General features: G+C 43.5%; 1 protein-coding gene across 7 annotated transcripts in view; it reads left to right on the top strand.

Annotated features, from left to right (window-relative positions):
• Positions 1-19858, top strand: part of ETV6 (ETS variant transcription factor 6) — a 125758-nt gene that overhangs the window by 79492 nt on the left and 26408 nt on the right. For all 7 annotated transcript variants that reach the window (XM_077783228.1, XM_021529941.3, XM_021529942.3 and 4 more), the window contains 2 exons: positions 14539-14703; positions 17561-17695. In XM_077783228.1, the coding sequence (XP_077639354.1) occupies positions 14640-14703; positions 17561-17695 (199 nt within the window). In that variant the 5' untranslated portion in view covers positions 14539-14639. The remainder of the gene's footprint in view (positions 1-14538; positions 14704-17560; positions 17696-19858) is intronic.

Genomic DNA, 19858 nt, shown 5'->3' with positions numbered 1-19858 from the left:
TAAATGTGTAATAGAATGAATATTGGGATTAACTAATACAAGGATTTCATAGTGCTTCTCTGGCACATGGAGAACTTACAGAGTGGAGAGAGGAAGAAAAAGAAGAGGAAAAAAATATATGCAAAGTAGAGTTATGCAAATGACCTTATCAGGGCAAGCAAAAGGCCTCTCCACCAGGCCTGCCAACTCGGAAATAACAGCTATGGACACAGTCAGCTCCCCTCTTCCTGAGAAGATGCAGCTTTAGCCTGTGATGCTGGCAACCACACCATGAAAGGAGATTAAAAATTGCCTCCTTTTGGATGTCTTTTTAAGAGGTTGGCAGAGATGTTAAATGAATCCTGCAGAGGGCAAGCACCCTGATGATATCCCAGTACCATTTTTTGTTTCATATGGGTTCTAGCAAATGAAAGGAGCAAAGAAACCACTAGGCTTTGACAGGGGTACAGAATTAGCCCCAGATTTCTCTCGAGGCATTGGTTGACATTCATCCTGACTTCCAATTTGAAGGGAGAAGGCAAGAAGAAACATTACCACTGATTTTTACAGGAGATGTAGACGTGGTTTTCAAGTTTGAAAGCCAGTGTTTTCAAAACCTTGAGCAGGCACTTACTGGTCTGTTGTTCATCTGGGTGGATTGAATTTTTGGTCAATATGACATATTGGTGAGGATCTTTCATAGCTAGGGTTGGACTCAGTTGTCAGGAGGCAACCAGAGGGTACAGTCAAATGAAGGGGTTGGCTGAATTGTTGACTTTGGGTGGGGTGTGCATGCTGAGGGTACATCACGTGTGTCAGTGCTGCTTTCTTCAAGTTGCTGCTTCCCAGGCTTAAAAAGATAAACCATGTGTGTGGCAATACTTAAGCAAAAGAGTAAAGACTGAAAAGAACTGGGGGAAAAACAGTAACAGTGCTGTGATTTTTTTTTTTTTGTACAATGCATGCTGCTCACTCCTTGTTTTCCTTCTGATAACACCAAGGCATTTACGTACAAACAAAAGTTTCCTCTTGCTGAGTCAGCCTCCTCCTCCTCCTACCTGATTCCATCAGCAGAGTTGGAAGAGCATGACTTGTGACTGTGCTAAATTAATATGACTGAGGTTGGATTGACAAGAGAAATCTCCTCTTCACACGGTGTGTACACCTCAGGGGTAGTGGGGAAAAGAGGAAGTCTAGAAAAAGTCCAAACATTTTGTTAAAAATTAATCACAGTGCTTTCTTTCGAGGTTTAATCTTAGAGGGGGGTAGTGTTTCAGGACCTAAATCAACAAATTTGGTCACAGCAGGGGAAACACAGTATTGAACAGGACCAATGGCCATTCCAGCAGCTTTGGAAGAAGATAAAAGAAAGAAATACTGTAATTTATTAAGGAATAAGTCAGCTCACAAATAAGCCTTTTCTGAATTTCCATTGCTGGTTATCCAAACACCTGAATAACAAGGGTGTAAATATTTTCTGAAACTGCATTCATGTCCTCAGAAACTCTGCATGGTCTTAAACATGGAGGACTCTGTTTTCATGAACATTCAGTACTTGGGTCCATATGCTCTGTGTTTATTATCTGCCAGAGAGGTGTGAGACATCTAGTTTGCAGATTTTCTCAGGGCTTCACGGGAAATTTTTGACACTTTGCATTCCCTAATGTTATTTTGTGTGAAATTGCTGAAGAAGGCTTCTCCCACTCCTCAAATTGACAGTGTGCCTGTGTCTGCATTTCTGCCCCATGCTGTCAGTGCCAAACTGATTGACCCGAGGCATGGGGGGTGTGGGAGGAGGGAGTCACATTAGTAAGCAAAGTATTTTAGAAAAGTAGTTTTCCACTTGAAACTTGTTAAGAAGAAAGAAAAGATATGGGAATTTCAACTTGCTTTGCACTTATGGGTACCAGTGAGCGTAGTGATTTCTGTAATATAGGAATTATAAAAGCAGGCATGAATAGAAAAGCTAAGGCAACCTGAAAAGTTAGGTTAGAAAGTGTCCTTTCTTCAAAATGTAGTTCACCATCCTTTCCTAATGTTTGGATTTGCTTCCGACCTTCTTAATTCTCTAGTTTGTCTTTTTTAAAAATGATGTTCTAAGCTTTGCAAGTTGGTTGTGAGTCAGTCTTCCCAGGAGAGCAAAAACTTGAGATGATTTGGAAGTTATGATACAAAAGAATGAAGCAAAACCAGTTTGGACTTTGTAAACTAAGTCAGTCGTGAATCACTGGAAAAACAGAAGAGAAATTACTTCATGGAGACACCACTGTAGCTCTCCTGCCTTCAATGTCATTGTGATTGTCTGAGATTTTGTGAGTAAAAGTGGTGTGTGAACAGACAGACCTATAAATCTGGATTTCTGCAATAGATAAGATAAAATAATTGGACAAATGTCCTTCACAGAGTTGACTAAAATTTGCCAATATACGGGGGAGCACAGCTAAGACAATTTTAATTAGACAGGTTGGTGAAAAAGCACTTCAATTTTGTTTTCTCAATATCCATATAATGAAGTGTATGAATTCTCCAGTAGTTTCCATTGGTTCCTGGGCACATGAGCATGGTATGCACACCCTCATGTTGTTACATTGAATCCCTTCCCTCTCCTTTCTGCCCATATTGTGATGTCCTTCTGCTCCAGTCTTTTATGCTACCTGGCACAACTGTCAGCCATGTAAAGAAGCCCATCGATGTTGTTAAATATTTCTGACAAGTGGTACAATTTGATTCTCTTTCCCAGCACTTAAACATATTTAACCTTGTTTAGCCTCACCCCTTCAAAAGAGATGGCACTGTTGGTGGGACTGAGGGGTCAGTTCCTCACTCCTCCTGCTGTCACAGCTCCACAGCCTGTCCCAGCTCGGCTCTGGGGGCTCACAGCACGCAGTGCCCCTCTCCAAGAACAGGCATCCCCTTTCCCCTGGCACGTTTGCAGTAGTTCATTGATCATAGCAAGCACAGGGATGGTGGGAAAGGAAGGGTGGGAAGGACAGGAGTCCTGGAGATAGAGTCACTGATGCCAAGGTCACTAAGTGTCTGTACCAGCGCAAGAGGAATATGTGGCACTAGGAATTGTGAATCTGGGATGATACCAGTTACCCATCATTACTAGGTATCTACAGCCTCTCTCACTGCACCTTTACAGTGGCAAGAAACCCAAAAAGAAGGATGGGATACAGCCTTCTTGTGATTTAGCTCATCCATTTATTTACCTTTTCATTCAAAGCTTGATCCTTTACTGGAACTGCATAGGTAAATCCTTTGCCTCTATTGACATTGCAGTCATTTTTCCACTCCTGGAAGCAAGCCTTTTTCAGTGACATCATCCAGATTAAACTCAAGTGATACAGCAAGCCTATGCATTATTTTTCAGTTGAATGACATGTTCTGTAACAATACCAGCTGAAGCATTTTCTCTGTTTTTCTGTTACCACATCCAGCTGTTAATTCTTTTTGCAATTTTCCACCTCCCTGCCAGTTATGTTGACCTAACTGTTGGTGCAATTGTGCTCTTAATCATGTTCAGAAAGCTGATATGGCAGAAACCCATGTACATATGTGCATGAATACAGATTCTCTCTCTCAGCAAGAACACAGCATAGCTCCTCCATCAAATAGACTGGCACATCAATGTAGTGGCCAGTCACTAAACACTATATATTGTCCAAGCTGTCACCTAGGACAAGCTTGTTTGAAGGACACTGTAGTTACTGCAGACACCCCAGCACTGAGATAGATAGAAATTATGCCAAACAGGAACTTGCATGCTGTCCCAAATGATAAAGTTAATTTCTTATTCCTTGTAACAGTATTTTCAGGTGGTCCTGAGTAGAAATACTAGTGCCTCAACTTTGTATGGCTTCCATAGAAATAATAAATGCGAGCCAGTTTTTTTGGGGCCCTGATATGAGAAGTTAGTGGATACACTGACTAGCTTCATAGCAAGAAGGAGTTAAATACTGGAGAGGAAGCAATTCTCAAGATGCAGCAAAGATAATCATGATAATTTATCATCTGATAATCAAAGAGCACACACTTAATTTGTTCTCATTATCAATGTATTTCAAGCACAAGTACCTCAGTACAAGAGGCCTTTCTGAGCACAAGTTGGACTGTGAGGTTAAAGGGCCTCATAGAAATGTAATGCAGTTACTTCTCCTGAATGGGTGATGTGTTGTAGTGCAGTTTGGAGTCCATCTCCGTGGCCTCCTTGTCCCCTGAATGTGGAAAAGGACCTCTGGCATCTAAAACTATTCCTTGAAGCTCTTCACCTTTCTCTAGAACAGCAGTGGAGAAATGACTGACAGTTTGTAAGAGCTATAGGGATTTGGTTCATTAAGGAACCGTCAACAAATTAGGCTAAATCTGGAGTTTTTAATCATGTCAGAAGTCCAGTTTGCAGCATTTTGGGAGTGAGAGATGTATGCAGCATGCTAAGTGTGGGCTTTTACCTCCAAAGATGTGCAGTGTCCAAAGTTGTAATTTGTACAGTTTCCACCAGTAATTTAATATTTAATGTCACCTGAAGGCGGGTCCTTGCATAAAGCACAGAAGAACTCATGTACTGGTGTATTGAAGCAGGGTGTCCTCCTGCACTAGGATTCCACAGAGAATGCCTGCATGAGCAAGACATCCAAAAGCAAAATCAGTTACAGTAAAAGTATGACATACTTTTACCACATGCTGGTGGTACTTTTTTTTCTGTGGTGATTTGCTTAATGGTTACAGGCAAAGTAAGCCATGGTTCTGGGCTGTGCTGCCAAAATCTGCTTTTACAGTAGCAGCACAAGTGCAGCTGCAGCTCAGGAGCCTTGGAGCCCCAGTGCAGAGGAAGCCAACAGATGACATCTTGCTGTTACGGCATAGACTGTTCTGGAGTGGAGCTGGCCTCACGTTCCCTGGAAACAGCCTGGAAAACAGGCTCTTTGTGAACACATTCGCCCCTCCCCAGCTCTCACAGTCACAGTTGAGTTAGGAAACAAAGTCCCAGCCAAAATTCCTCAAGGGAAAGGGACCTAACTTCTTCAGGATGTGAGCCTCTGAGAACAAAATCTCCCTGTGAGAAAAAGGCAGCTTCTTAATACGGAGGATTATAATGCTGTTGGTGGTGTTTTGTTGATATGTGAAACTGAGATTTCAAAACTTTCCACTTGATTCAGCTGTACAAAAAGGACTTCCTGACCCCTCTTGTATAAAACTCTAGGATCTCTCTAAATTTGTATCCACCCGGAAGATCAAGGTGGGGTAGCTGATGATAGGTTAAAGTGATAAATTACTGAAAGGAATCATCTTAATTTTAGGAAGCTGTACTTGTTGCAGCTGTCAATTTCTTCAGTTTTTCAAATCTTTGAGCAGTGTTGATCAGGTTCCTAAACCTGGAGCTTCCAGTTTGGTTACCAGCATTACTGCTACATTCTTGTAAGCATGGTAATAATCTGAGCTCTCTGCTCAGCAATTAGGTAGCAGGCTAAAATAAAACCATATGTACATCAAAACTACCAGGATCAATTTATTTCTGATTACTTATAAATCTTCAACCCCTCAGCCAGAGATCAAGGCCATAATGTGTTAAAAGAAAGAAACAACATGTATTGACAGTTCCTTCTAATATGGAGTTGGGTTGTTTACCTTAAAATTACTGTTGTCAGGATGCATCAAATAATTGATACAAGAAGTGGGAAGGTAAAGTAGGTATAAAGGATGTAAAGATGCTCTGCATGTGTCCAGTTATAAAGAGCTGCAGAATAGAGTTCCTGGATTTGATTCCTCCGTGTATGGGCAGGCATCCATTGCCTTTGTGCTTCACATCTGTAAAACAGATACAACAATCTAATTTGTCTGCAGTTTTAAGGCACTGTGTAGTATAAATGTGCAAGTGTTCCTAAGTATCAGCAGTGGCCATAGCCAGTGCAGAAAAAATGTAAAGAATGCTTTTTAGTCCTGGAATTTTGGCCTGGATTAAGATTAAATTGGTTTGAAACAATAAAGAGTTGCTGAGAAAAAAATTGAAAGTTTTTATAATCCAGTGACTTCTACTGGCAAAACTGCTTGCTTCTGGCAGCATTGTGTCTTGAGCTAGCTACGCTGTGACATTGTCAGGGCTCAGCTGCTCTTGTTTAGGATATAGTTTTTGCACATACAAGGAAAAAACCAACAGAAGACATTTCTTTCCGCTGCTTTTGGAAGGGAGCAGTAGGAGAGCGATGTCTGCTCCATGGACAACAGCCAAAAATTGGTTGAGAAGTCAGGAGCAGATTAAGGCTGTAAACAGGGAGTGGATGTAAGCCAGCATTTCCCTCCTCCCCATCCCATCCCGCTGCCACTGCTGGTGTTGCAGTGGCTGTGTGGCAGGAATGCTGAGGCGTGGCAGCTGCGGGAGCAGCGGTGCAGTTCCTGGCAGCCAGGCAGTGTCCTGCTGCAGTGTCCTGCTGCGCTCTGGCCCTCTCTGAACGTGCTGCCCACATGGAAAGAGCCAGCCTTCACCCTGCCCTGGAAGGAAAGCTCTTGTCAGGCTTCCACGAAGGTTTTGCAAACAACGTGAAAGGAAGCTGGAGCCGTCTGCAGAGTTCTTGAAAGCCCTTGGACATGGCTCATGGAGTGAGTGCCTAGAAAACCCACTGGTCTTTTCATCACCTCTGTGGTTGCTCACTTCTTTGGTACCGTTTCCCTTTCAGAATCTCATATCCAACTTCAACACACAAACCAGCACCATTATCTAGACTGGTTTGTCCTGGCCTGGGTGAATTTTGTTTCAGGTCACAAACTGCCTGCCAGCAGCAGGTAGGCTGCTCCAGCATTGTAATATTTTCTGTTTCTGACTAATCCCAGAATGGGGCAGCTCACAGAGGACATCCTGATATCCACTTATTCGATAGGTTCTCTCTGGTTGATGCAGTGGAAACAGAAGGGAGACTAGTGGGTCAAATGTTATAAGAAATGCAGCACAGCTGGCCACATTAAACCATTGGGGTTGCACTAGAAGCTTCAGTCTGACATCAGGTACAACTCCAAGGACTTCAGGAACTGGTCAGCAGTGTTCAGGGATTTTTCTGACTTGCTGGGGTTGGAGGTCTTAGACATAGTTGAGTAATTTTGTCTGAGTGAGTTACTTCATTTACTAACTTGTCTCTACATAGAAAAGGGGTTGGGCATAGAGTGAGAAAGAATATATTCTTCATTTTAAATACTGTACTGTGGCTGCAAATTTTGTGGGGCTTTGTATTGGTGACTTTATCTGCCATCATTAATCAGTGAGCTGTCTCAGCCCAGCAAGCTAATTTAGAGTCCTGCTTGTGCATTTGATCAGCAAATGCAAACCATGTGTAATGTCAGCAGGTCAAGCGAGGTGATGGAACATGGGATTTTCACCTCAGTTCCAGAAAGGGCCATAGTTGCTTCCAGGAAGCTGAGCTTGGCACAGGGTGTGGGCAATTGAAAAGATTTATTTCCCTGTATGAGAGCTTGTTCTAATCGAGCATTTTCCAATCAATATGTTTCTTACAGACTTTCCAAAGGCTGCATTAGGAAAGCAATTTTATTTATTTGATGACCCCGAAGCCCTGAGGGATTCAGATGTGTCAGCTTCCCAGGGTCTCTGCACAGACAGTGAAAGGAGAAGGGCTGGGTCCCAGGGCACCACACCAGCAAAGTCAGCATGGCAGAAGCCCGTGGCAGAGCTTTGCTGGGTTGGTTTCTGCACACATGCAGGCCCCAGAGCAGGCACAGTGCATGGAGCATTACCTGCACTTGTGCTCTACCTCTAATACCTTGTTCAACAGGACACCAGAAATAAGCCTGTGCCTTTTATTTCAGATTACTACTGAAAAAGCTGGTTTGCCCTCTGTCCCCAGCAGTGCAGGAGATTCCTCAAAGCCTTGTCATTCTGATTACAGGCACTTTCAGACCTTCTTAAAGAATGTGCAAGTCTCACTTGTGGTCTCTTTTTCTGCCACAATTCTTCTGTTCCCTATCCAATCATTTTTTTCCTCAGCAAGACCTGTAAAAAGGGGGCATTTTTATCAGCTGCCCTGCATTTCCTTTGTACCACTTCATACTCACCTCCTAAATAATTCCCTCCGAGGATTAGCCAGGATTAACCTTTCCTTCATTTCTACCTTTGCTTATCTCTGGGCCTGGGAAGTGCAGAGCCAGCTCTCTCCTGTAGGATGAGGCAGTCCCTGCAAGCCAACAGCAAAGAGCAGCCACTGCTTCTCCACTGCCTGGGTCAAGGGGCACCTGCTGGAAAGAGCAAGTGATCAGGCACATCACTGCACACAGATTTCGGTCCCCCACTCGTAACAGCAGGTGCACAGACCACCAGCAGTACAGGATTTACCCTGTGGCAGGGCTGCATCTTCCACGTGTGAGCTAACCCCAGACCAGTCCCTGAGGGCACTTAATTACACTCTCCATCTGCTTGGGAAAACTAGGCATGCCACAGATTTCTGTTACCTCTGAGGAACTGGAAAGACTTCCTGAGAAAGCAAGCTCTTTACCCTTCCTGCCTTTACCTTCCATAGAAGTGGTAATTGTGAAGCACCCTGTGGGTGCCGGATGCTTTGGGGAAGTCACTTGGGTTAAGAGATGGGTGCAGCAGCCCCAGCAGAGGAAGTGCAGAATTGCTGCCTCAGAAGGACCTTAGTGCCTCCGTTTGGAAAGCCCTTCAGCTTGATGCCACACTGCTGCTGAGCTCACTGCCCTGCTGGGAGCAGTGTGCTGCTGTTGGTGGTTGTGTCACATCCAGGCACACACCAGAGCGGGGCCCCTGCTCCGCAGCAACAATGGGTGTTTCCAAACAGGGACCCAGAGAGCGGCTCACACAGCGCCCTGGCAGTGCTGAAACAGGATCTTCGGAGCAGCTGTGCAGCAATTTGCACTTCAGAGCATTTTGGATGTTAACTGGCAAAGCACTATGACACCTCTCTGCATTTTGGTAGTCCAGCATTCCAAACAAAGATGTGACATAGGAAGGGACTTTAAAAAGTTGCTCTGGCAGAACCCGAGAGAAGGATTTAAATCTAATCATATGCTTTTCTTCCAGACTGTGTTGCCTTTATACAGAAATTAAGACCAAAACACAACCTCATCCACCTCTCTTGCTTGACATACACCATCAGATGCAGAGGCACATATTATGCTTTACAGCTAACAAGGAAAAATTTTATTAATAACAAAGAAAGAGAGCATCAGTTCCTAAAGAGTTACTTGATAGGAGACATTCAAGTGTTCTGAACTTCCCCAGCATCATTTTCCCACTAAAGGCTCACAGTAGCTACAGACTTGAGCTGGCTTCCCTGATGCTGCCAGTGATGATGCATCTGTCCCTGGGTGTTTGGAAACCAGCTGCTGATTTGCATGCACTGGCCCCTTTGCTGTTTGCCCAACCATGCTAAGTAGTTTTTGGCGTGGGAGTGTGAACAATTCTGTCTGCCCTGCAGAAAGCAGGGATAAATGAGGGGTTTGTCTTTAGCCTCTTCTCACACCATCATCCTGCCTGCCAGGCAGGAGGATGGAGAGCATAGCTGAAGTGGAACAAAAAGACAAAACTTGCTATGAATGCTGTTTTCCATGTGTGTGCTGAACTGCGGCTGTGTCCTCATCTCGAAACTAAAGCAGAACGGCAGCTCTCGGTGGTACGGTGCATCACATTTTGCATTGGATTTGTGTCCTGAGATTGTTCCAAAATGAATCAAGGTGAAAACAGCCTGTGGTATGTTATACTTCACATTTTAGGTGTATCTGTTGCATTCACTGAACCTAGCAACTCATACTGTAAAATGCATACTCTGTCTTCCAAACCAGAGAAGGGGTTGCTGAGTGCAAGTGCTTTGCAAGATTTAAGGTTGGCTACATCTGTTCAAAAAACAAAGTTGTAAACCCAACAGAAGTCTGTGGTCAGGTCAAAATATTGCTGGCTGTTTAGTTCTAGGTGCAAAGGTTATACTGCCTGAACAGAGCACTCTGTTTTTCCATCCTCAAAGCCTGACCCTGCTTCAGTTTCCTGAGGGGCTCTCTGTCAGAAGAAGTGAACTCTTCAGAGACCATCAGCCTAAACTGTTCAACAGACCAGTACATTCCTATTTGTGCCCAGGTCTGTTGGTGCTTAGCAGGTTTGCTGGCTACTTCAAAGTGTAAATTACCCCATCAGTCCCTCTCCATTGTACTTTGCTTTGCTGCTTGAGAATAAAAGGAAAAAAGAGTGGATTTCTTCTGCACTTGGGACGGTTACCAGCTTGTGCCCTGCAGTGTGAGAATTTATCATCCTCATCAGTTATAAGGTCATTTATAAGGTAACAGGTGTTAGAACCAGGACTTCAGGTGAGGAGTGTGCTGCAGAAGTAGATAATCTATTAGGACACCCGTGCATCACCCTGCAGCGTTGAAAAGGTGAGCATGGATTTTGCTCCCTGTTTAATGCATATAAAGCTGTCAGTTTATAAACATGCCAGTAAATTACTGTATTTTACATCACTGGAGGTGATGCTTGGAAACTGACAGAAGACAGAGACTACACTGGATCTCACAGAGCCAGATTTTAATGGTTTGCACGGCTTTATCTAACCTGCTTTCAGCTATTGAGTTTAAGAAGTTTTGGTAGCTGTTTATTTTTGCACTGCACAGATAGAGAGCATGATGGGGACTGCTTACCAGATTTCAACCGGAGGCGCAAAGGCAGAGTTGGGAGCAGAGCCAGGTCTGATGCTTAGGTCAGAATTCAGCCTGAGAAGTCCATGGCCACCAAGGGCAGGCTGGGAGAAAGGCAGCATCCCCCACGTCTGATCTGCCCCTAGTGAAAACAGCAAAAACTTCACCATGATTTTAGCAGTCAGTTCAACAGGCGAAACTCTGCCCTCGTTTTGCAACACAGCTCTTGTTTTCCCCACTTTATTCTGCTTGGTAAATATCTTTGTTATTTAAAAGACAGTGCTGTTAGCTTCTGCAGAGAATAAAACCAGAGAGATAAAAAAAGCGCATTTTCCTCCACTATGGGCATGACAATAAAAGACGGTGGAGAGAGGAAAATAAGAAACAGCATCCAAAGAAGAAAAATAGTATAAGTGGGATTAAGTTTTCTTCCATGGGCAGTACAGGAAAGCATTTTCATTACCTTCTGATAGCAATGTACACTGTGCTGTAAAATCCCTTCAGCTGCAAAGCCAACCATCTCATGACCTTGTTTTCACAAAACCAACTACTTCTTCTTAAGAAGGGTCAAAGAAGGTGGCATTCAAGTTTAGTAGACACTGTACTGCTCATGAAAGAATTATTTTTTAAATGACAGTTTCTGAAGCACTTTTTAGCAACACTGCTGTGCACCCCTAGAAAAGCCTCCTGTGACTGAACTGGTTCAGCCTCACAAAACAAACGGGCATGTTTTTTTGAGAAACTAACTTCCCGGGAAAGCAGCAGGGCAGGAAGGGAGGGAAGTCAGAGAATAAGAAATACATCTAGGGAAAAGCAGTTTACTTGTTTTATGGCACCTTATGTTTTCCAAACGCAATGTAAGTATTTTAATTATGGCATCACCCCAGGGGTGGAGTGATGTGGCATATCCACCCACTCAGTTTAGCCATAGCCAAACTGAATTAGGCTGGCTGCCTGCTGATTCTCAGTAACTTCAAGCCAAGGGGTCCTAGGTCATATTACTCTGGGGCTTTTCTCACCAGTTTCAGGGGTGCTACTGAAACCCAGCAGAGACCTCGTTTGCAGTGTGAAGTGTTGGGTGTGTTTCAGAGCTGCCAGCACAGCTCATGGGTGTTGAGGCGCGGCATGCGCTCCTCGCCGCGGCACTCCGAGCCGTGCTGGGCGGTGAGGGAAGAGAACGGGCGGCCGCTTTCCCCCGCAAGCTCTGCAGTTTCAGTTCGTGGCGCGCAGGGACAGACGAAGGCGACACGGGACTTGGGGGGGGAACGAGATGGTTTTATTCCATGAGCCCCAAGACCCCGGCGGGCGGGGGGGCAAAGGTTTTATACAGAACTCAGGAGGACGGGTGTAGGAACAGTAACCAATGAGGGAATAGCAGGGGAGGAGTTTAGGGCAGAACTAACATCTGGAAGCTGAGGAGGGGGCTAGAATGAATGACAGGGAAGGTTCTAGGGAAAGGGGCAGGGAAAGGGAGGATTGGGGGGGGGAAACAGATATTAAACAAATATCAAATGAAAGAAAAACACACCACCGCACATGGGGCTTGTCCCAGTCTGTGTAACTTTCTTGGCTGTTCTAGGTCCAGCACTCATCAATCTAAAGCTCTCTTTGGACACGGTACTTTTGTACTAGTTGAATAAAAGGCAGAAATGTACTGTCACCTGCAGGTGGGAAGTGTTGATCTGTATTTTAAAGAGAGTGATTTATTTATTACATTGTTATCTGTAAGGGAGCACACACCTCATTTTGAAGTTATGGTACAACTCTGTTCTTGTCAGCCTGATTTTCACAGTGATGTTCTCTTTTGTTGAATGCCTCATCAGGTGAAGTACACATCAGAAGGCCAGTTAGATTTCTACATGACAGTTCTCCTTTGGGCAATTTATTGCTTGCATGGCATGGCAAAGGGGGAGGCAAAAAAAAATCACACATGAGCATTTCAAGCACTCCTCAGATGGTCTTGTAAAACCCTTTCATATGTTGTGGTCTGCCTGCATCACGTCTCACCTTTCTCTTTTAGCTACAGCAACAGCCTGGGGTCTGGAGTGTATTTTCTGCAGAAATAGCTCTTTATTCAGCAGAAGATGAACCTCACTCTGGCATTTTAGATGACAGTTTCCATGTGTCTGAGCAAATCTACACCTTACCCCAGTCCCTTCAAAAATAAAGATCCTACAGAAAACTCTGACCTCAATAAGCAGTCCTTAATTCATAGGGGGAATAGAATTTGCTTCATAAATAATTAAAGGCTACTACTTGTTTCTACAGTATGATAGTATGCTACAGTTGAAAGCTGATGGAAATTCTTGCTATGGCCATGCAGGCATCCCTTCCTCAGGTCAGCTCTGACCCTTTTTCAGGCACAATCTCAATTCCTCTTCTGATAGAGATTCAGTTCTGTATGCAGCTGTGGCTCTGGGACTTTCCAAAGCCGTTGTCTGGGAATCTGGCAAAGCAGCAGAATGCAATTCACTTCATGTTACCTCTTGTAAAACAGAAATAAAAGGTTGCCTATCTGTTAAAGAAGTAAAAACCAAACTAAAACAAGAGCGGTACAACTCTCTCAGGCTTCTTTTAGTGCTTGGTAGGAGGAGGGTAATCAGATCTCAGAGAATGGTGTGCCAGGAAGGAAATTTCTTCCCATGTGCAGCGTAAATCAACCAGGTGCAATACAAGGAAGGGAGGTTCATCTTCCTCTAAAGCATAAGGTATTGGCTCCTGCCAGAGGCTGTATACCAGAGATCTGATCAGATATGGCAAATTTTATGTTCCTATGCACAGTGGGTAAGCTTTGTAGCAAGTCAAACAATGAATCATGTCATGAGGGGGGAAGGAAAATAAAGCTTTTATCGTCCATTGGATTGGAGATAATCTCTCTACTTGGGTATAAACAGCTCTTCACCGTGCTGCCTTCTCTCCAGGGGAAGGAAGCTATTTGAAATTTCTGTGTAGAACAGATACTGAATTGTCATACCTCCCAAGCTTCTCTGCCTGGGCCCAATAAAGGTAGCAGGCAAAATGTCTTTGATGGTAATGTGGTTGGGCCTCTGTGAGTAAACACAATAGCCTAGGCTGTATAAACTGTACGAGCTGGCTGGCAGAAAGGGAGTGCCAGATTTTCCTTGGCTCCTTGGAAAATCTGTCCCCAAACCAAATATCCCTACTATTTTACTAAAATAGGCTATGCTCTCTTACATGGGCCTAGTTACATGAGTAATATTTGATTGCTGCACAGGAAACACAGGCTAAAGCAGTGACAAAAGTGGCACAGTCTTGGCCCTGGCTTTCCTCTCCAGTGTGGGAATGGCACCAGCTCACATAATGGGCCTGGAGGAGGGATAGGCCTGTGTGAATGCACCTCTCTCAATACAGGTGCTGGTAATCACACTGATACAGAGGCTATATTTAAGCTGCCCTTCCTTGCAGACCCCACCCCAGCCACCTGGAAAGGAGCTGTGGCTGTCTTGCATTTGACAACTTTTCATTATTCTTGATCCATGAATGTACAAGGGGTGTGATGAGAGAGCACACCTCTCTTCTGTGAAAGGATACACACCAAGGATGGGTGGCACGAAGGACTTTTCCTGCTGCTTGCTCAGCACATCAGAAGGAGCACGTGGAGGAAAATCCTTTTGCACAGTGGAAACCTGGAATGAAATAATGTCCTGCGAGCTTTCTTCAGGATGCTGAGTCAGTTTTTGGTTCTCAATATGTCACAGATAAATCAAAATGCCAGAGTATTTTGCAGTCCAGCTTGGAGTAATCCTCTACCAACCCTGCATTGCTCTCCTACAGTTTCCCCTGAGACTTTGTAAGTTGTGCTGTGGGGAGGAGGGGGTAATTCAGTGATGTCTGCCTGTGTTCTTGTGCCTGGTCTCACTTTGGTAACAGAACTGTGGTCTCTTTCTGGCCCAGGTTTGCAGCCGGTTTACTGGAGCAGGGAAGATGTGGCACAGTGGCTCCGGTGGGCGGAGAAGGAATTTTCCTTGCGGCCCATTGAGAGCAGCACCTTCGAGATGAACGGCAAAGCTCTGCTGCTCCTGACCAAAGAGGACTTTCGATACAGGTCCCCTCATTCAGGTGAGGATTATTTACAGAAGCTGTGATTTGCAAAGAGAGAGGAAGCTGCAACAAAAGCTGAAGAGGGTCAGAGGAAGAAATGGTCACCTTTGCTGAGGTGGACTGGGAAAGGGAGGGTAAAGGGAGGACAGAGACACTTGTATGAGGCAAGGACAAAAAGGACAAATAGAGAAGGAAATCCTGATACATTTAAGTTGTAGGCATATTTGAATGCACATTCAAACCCAAACATCCAACCTGTTTATAGTTAAAACTCCCTGCAGAATTCCCAGAAAGCAAGCTGTTCTGGCAGCCTTTTGTGACTTCCAGCTCTTCCTTGTAAAGGCTTATCTGTTCACAGACCCAACTACAGCAGCAAGTCAGTCAAGTGCTCCAGCCTCTTTAAGCAGTCCATATTAGCATTTGGCCTCTCAGTTGCCTTGGCTGAGCTGTTGCTAAAAGTGACTGCAAAACTCCTTCCTTGGGGACTTTGCCTCTGTTTAACAGCCCCTGTGGGTTTTGCTTTTTTGCTTTTTTTACTGTATTTTCACATGTGCTGGAGTCCAGCCCTCAGCACAGACAGGTGTGTGAATCAGTCTGCCTATTGCCCAAATTATGTTTTCATTTATTCACAGAGGAAATTCAGAAATGTGTGTGTTGCCTGCCTGTATTTGTATCGCCTGTACTCTGTCTGCTCCAGTTATGCAGTCAGAGTAAGCCTTTGCCCTCCTGTGTCAGGGATGTTTAAATATGAGTTGTGAGCCTTGTTTTTTGTGACCATACGAGGTACTCCTGTTAAATATAAAGGCTTGCACTTCAATCACTGTAGGTGATTAAAGAGCTTGGGCCAAGTGGTGACAGAATTGCTATGAGGAGGCTTCCAGTGCAAGGCTCACAAGGTGCAGGAGTATCGTTGGTGCTGCTGGAATCCAGCTGATAATCAAGCTGTGGGTCTGGTTCTGCACCAACCTGCTTGGCCACTCTCCACCTGCAGAATCTGCCTCACAAAATGTTGCCTATGTTAGTGTAGATAAAGTTTTTTAAGCATGTGCTTCAAATTCAGGATTAATTTTGTGTGGAAGAAAAGACAAAACATCAGTGTCTGTTGTCACTGTAATACACTAATGAGGACTAATGCCTAGAAATGTCTTCTTTTTTTTTTTTTTTTTTTTTTTTAAAATTCTGGTACACCACTTGGAGTGTAAAAAGTAACCCTGCTTGAAGAAAAAGGAGTATTGAAAGCGGGGATGTGGGCAAGGACTGCAAGTTGTGCTGTGAGGGCACTTGAAATAAGCAGGATTAAAAATGTTTCTAGGCTGGAAATAGAGTGTTCCCAAAGAAGAGCCTTTGACTTGCAAAATCTCACTTTATTCAGAAGGTTAAGCTGAATTTGGAACTAAATAACCCAGCTAAAGGCCTCCTCCCTTGCCTTTTGTCTCTTCCTTCCCTGCAGGTATTCCCCACTGATAATAAACCTTGTGGAGGATATCTGAGTCAGTCCCTACAAGCTGAGATAACTGTAGGTAAAGGACATTACCTCAGCATTTCCCAGAATTAACTGTACATGAAATTTAAGAACTGTGAAATAATGTTTGCCACAGAGGCATGAAGTTTTTCCAGACTGAGGCCACACGAAAGCTGTATAATTTCCCCTCGTGGTTAAAAGCAGGAGAAGGGCATCACTCCCACAGCCTTGCCAAGAAAGGGGCTCACAGCCCCAGCACTGTTCTGTTCAGGGCTGCCCAGGCAAGGAAGGGAGGGAATGGTGAAAACATTTTTCACCATCTTAACATTGCTGCATATGGGTGATGCAGAAGTCTCAGCTATTTCATTAGGTTAAAAAAACCCCAAAAACACACACAGCTTTATGGATGTTTTCACTAGCCTGTCCAGCCAATCAAAAGAGGTACAAATTTGCTACCTTATTGCTCTGAGTGTTACAGCACTAGTTATTTATGATTATGCCACTGTTGAATTCAATGATGGAAATTATGTGGTAAAATCACTTTTTAGACTTTCATGTAACTGGGTGCTCAAGGCTTTGTTTTTAATTAGGCTTTCAGATATTGCAATCACCTTTTAAAAATGCCCTAAAGTCACTGCTGAGACAGTAAAAGCAGCCTAGATGTTAAAAATAAAGGAAACTGAACTATGGAAAGCAGTATGGCTTTAACTGTTTCGCACCAAGAAATTCAAGTTGCCCACAAATTAGAATATTGGTAGTTTACAGAGACAAGGGAGAAGTGGTACACATCTTACAATCTCATAGAAACAACTACTAAAACAACCTCATATTTGAGAAAACTCTCCCAGAAAATCTAAGGTTTCCTAAGTGAAACTTCATTAACTTCATTTTCAGATAATATGCAATTGTTGCAGCCTGTTCCTCTGTAATATGAGCAGTGACAATCAAAAGAGCTGGCAGAATGAAAAGTCAAGAGGCTTCCTATCCTGTATGTACAATTTCACTTTGAAATGTGCAACCAGTTACAGCAGACCAAATGCAAAAGTACCTTATGTGTTTTTGTAGATGTTGGAATAAGGTCATCCATATGAGATGAAATTTATAAAAGGCACAAAATAAGCAGTTAGTCCACTGGTCTCCTGGATACTGTGGTGTTATGTTCCATTAAGGAAAGATACAATTGTGGTGCCAGGGAATGTCGTTCTGTTTTGCCACAGTCACACTCAGAAGTGTGATGTGCCTTTTTTCCTTTCAGAGGAGAACTTTGCATAGAAGTGCAGGATTTTACTGCTAGTATTTTTGGGTCTGAAAATAACACCCAGGAGCCATGAATTCATGCATCAGATGGCTAAATGAGTCTTCTCATCAGTTATTTACATTTTCATTTCCTTTTTCCTGCTGTTTGTCTTTCAGGTGATGTTTTGTATGAACTCCTTCAGCATATCCTGAAGCAGAGGAAAGCTCATATGCTCTTCACACCCTTCTTCCATCCTGGAAACTCTATCCATACTCAGCCAGAGGTCACATTGCACCACAATCATGATGAAGGTAACTCTGTCTCATTTTACAGGAGCTGCCATTACAGAGGCGAGTAGGAATTATGTCCTTTTTTTGCTCCAAAGTTGCTTAAATAAAGCTTCTCTCCTCTATCTCCACAGCTTTGAAACAATCAAATGGTCTAGTGAGTCAACAAGCCCTTCTCTGTTTATCTTCTATTATTTTTTTCTGTTTCCAAAGCACCTTTAAAAGCTATGTCAGATAGAGATTAAAAAGCAGAGCATTTTATTGACCCTATTGATTCATTTTCCTCACACCCAGTTAGGTAGACAAAGTTGCTTTGTGCACTTAAGTATCCTGGAGATGCAGCTAAATGCAGTTGTTGGCAGAGCAAGGGAGGGCAGCCTCAGAGGGGAATATCCAGCTCCCAGTCACTTCAGCTGGCTGTCAGAGCATCATGCCAGAGTTCTGGCACTGAGCCCATCACTTTGCTCAGCTGTTGGGCTGGTTGAGCAATTCCTGGTGAGAGAAGGGGGCTTCTGCAGCTTTTCTTTCATTTTTACTACCAGAATTACTTGCTTAGGTCTAGTAGTGTGCACACATACTGTGTCTATCAGAGGTGATGAAAAAAGAATATTTAAGTTTGTGAAATTGCATATTTGGGCTTCTTCTACTGCAAAATGGGAGTGTGTTGTTTTTCACTGGAAAATTGAGGTTCTAATTTCTTTAAAAATACACATACTGAAGTACTTCTTGGATTTCTTGGGTATATCATATAAAAATGTAAAACTTAAGCTTTTTCAGAGATACCTTCCATGACAGCATCAGGCAGAACTAATTTTTTTTCAATTAAAAATGAATTCAATTTTCAATTTAAAAATTGACATTTTTTTAGGAAAAAGTAGTTACTTTAAAAGTGCTACTAGGAAAAGTAGTTATTCCTTTTCTGAGGAAACAAGAGAAGAGAATATAAGCGATTTGGGATGTAACCCTGGTCTCTGCTTACTGGAGAAAAGGTGAAATATTCTACTTGATATGAATCTATTTCAAGATTCAACATGGGATTGCAAGAGAAGACTCAGGGGTGCTGTCAGACCTGTACAAGTTGCCTGTGGCCAGTCTGAGGTGGCAGAGTCAAATGGCACCAGCAAGACCCTGGGACTAAGCCAAGAGCAGGACAGCAGCAGGTGGAATAAGGACGCTGCAAAGTGTTTCCACCCAGCTGTGTAAATATTCCAGGTTAGATGAGGTTCAGTTGGCAGAGCTGTGCAAGAGACAGTTGCCCACTGTATTCAGACCATTAGTAAAATCTCAGTCTTTTCCTCAAGCTAGTGATCAAGAAACAACTTAGATTTCTTCCTTACAATACTCTGGCTGCTGATAGTAGCACTGCTTTTCTTAGAAAACTCTGTGCTATTACTTAAAACTTCTCTTTATAATGACAAAAATTAGTTATTGGTTTGCTGGGAGAGGAACTTCACAATAAGCAAAAGAAAACTACAGCTTGGCTGCCGCAAGACTGAGCAATCAAAAAATCTCTGTGTCCAAAATTTACAGACAGGTGAATTTGTTTATTTTGACATTACCTCCTGTTTCACAAAGTCACTTGGGAGGAGCTATCACAATTGAGTTTTCATTTTGCCTCAGCAAAATACAACTTACTTAAAAAAAAGGAGAATGAATGTGAGGAGCAGAACTTAACCCAGGCTAACTCACAGATTGTGACAGAGGGGACAGATTTTACCCTGGCCCCATTTTGAGTGGCTAAACTTCACAAGTGGTGTGTCTTTATCACAGTCTCTCCTTACTCCAGTGATCTTTTCCATTTTCTTACTCTTTTGCCTGTTTCCTAATGGACTGTACTTATGATCCTGCTTTCCCTCTAGTGCTTTCTTGCTAGGCTTAAACAAAGGGGGTTTGGCTGTTAGAAATCAATTGTCTGCAGTTCAGGATATTGGTGTGGAATGGGCTCTGTCCCTGCAGAGGGATGAGCAATGGAAAGTGAATTACCTTCATCTCCAGCGGTCCTTCTGACGGAGCTCTGAGTCACTGGATGGGATGGGATGCCATGCAGGAAGCTGACACTGGCATTCCCTGCACTTCTTTCATGGGTAAGCAGAGAGTGCCAATCTTTGGGACTGTCATGCCAGCAATTGCTCACTCTCAAAGTGCAGCCCCACCCATCCCTGTATGGATAGGTCAGCAAATTTCCTG

This window comes from Lonchura striata, chromosome 5 (genome assembly GCF_046129695.1).
Source record: "Lonchura striata isolate bLonStr1 chromosome 5, bLonStr1.mat, whole genome shotgun sequence".
In the NCBI taxonomy this organism is placed as follows: domain Eukaryota; kingdom Metazoa; phylum Chordata; class Aves; order Passeriformes; family Estrildidae; genus Lonchura; species Lonchura striata.
This window is presented reverse-complemented; position numbering and strand designations above follow the sequence as displayed.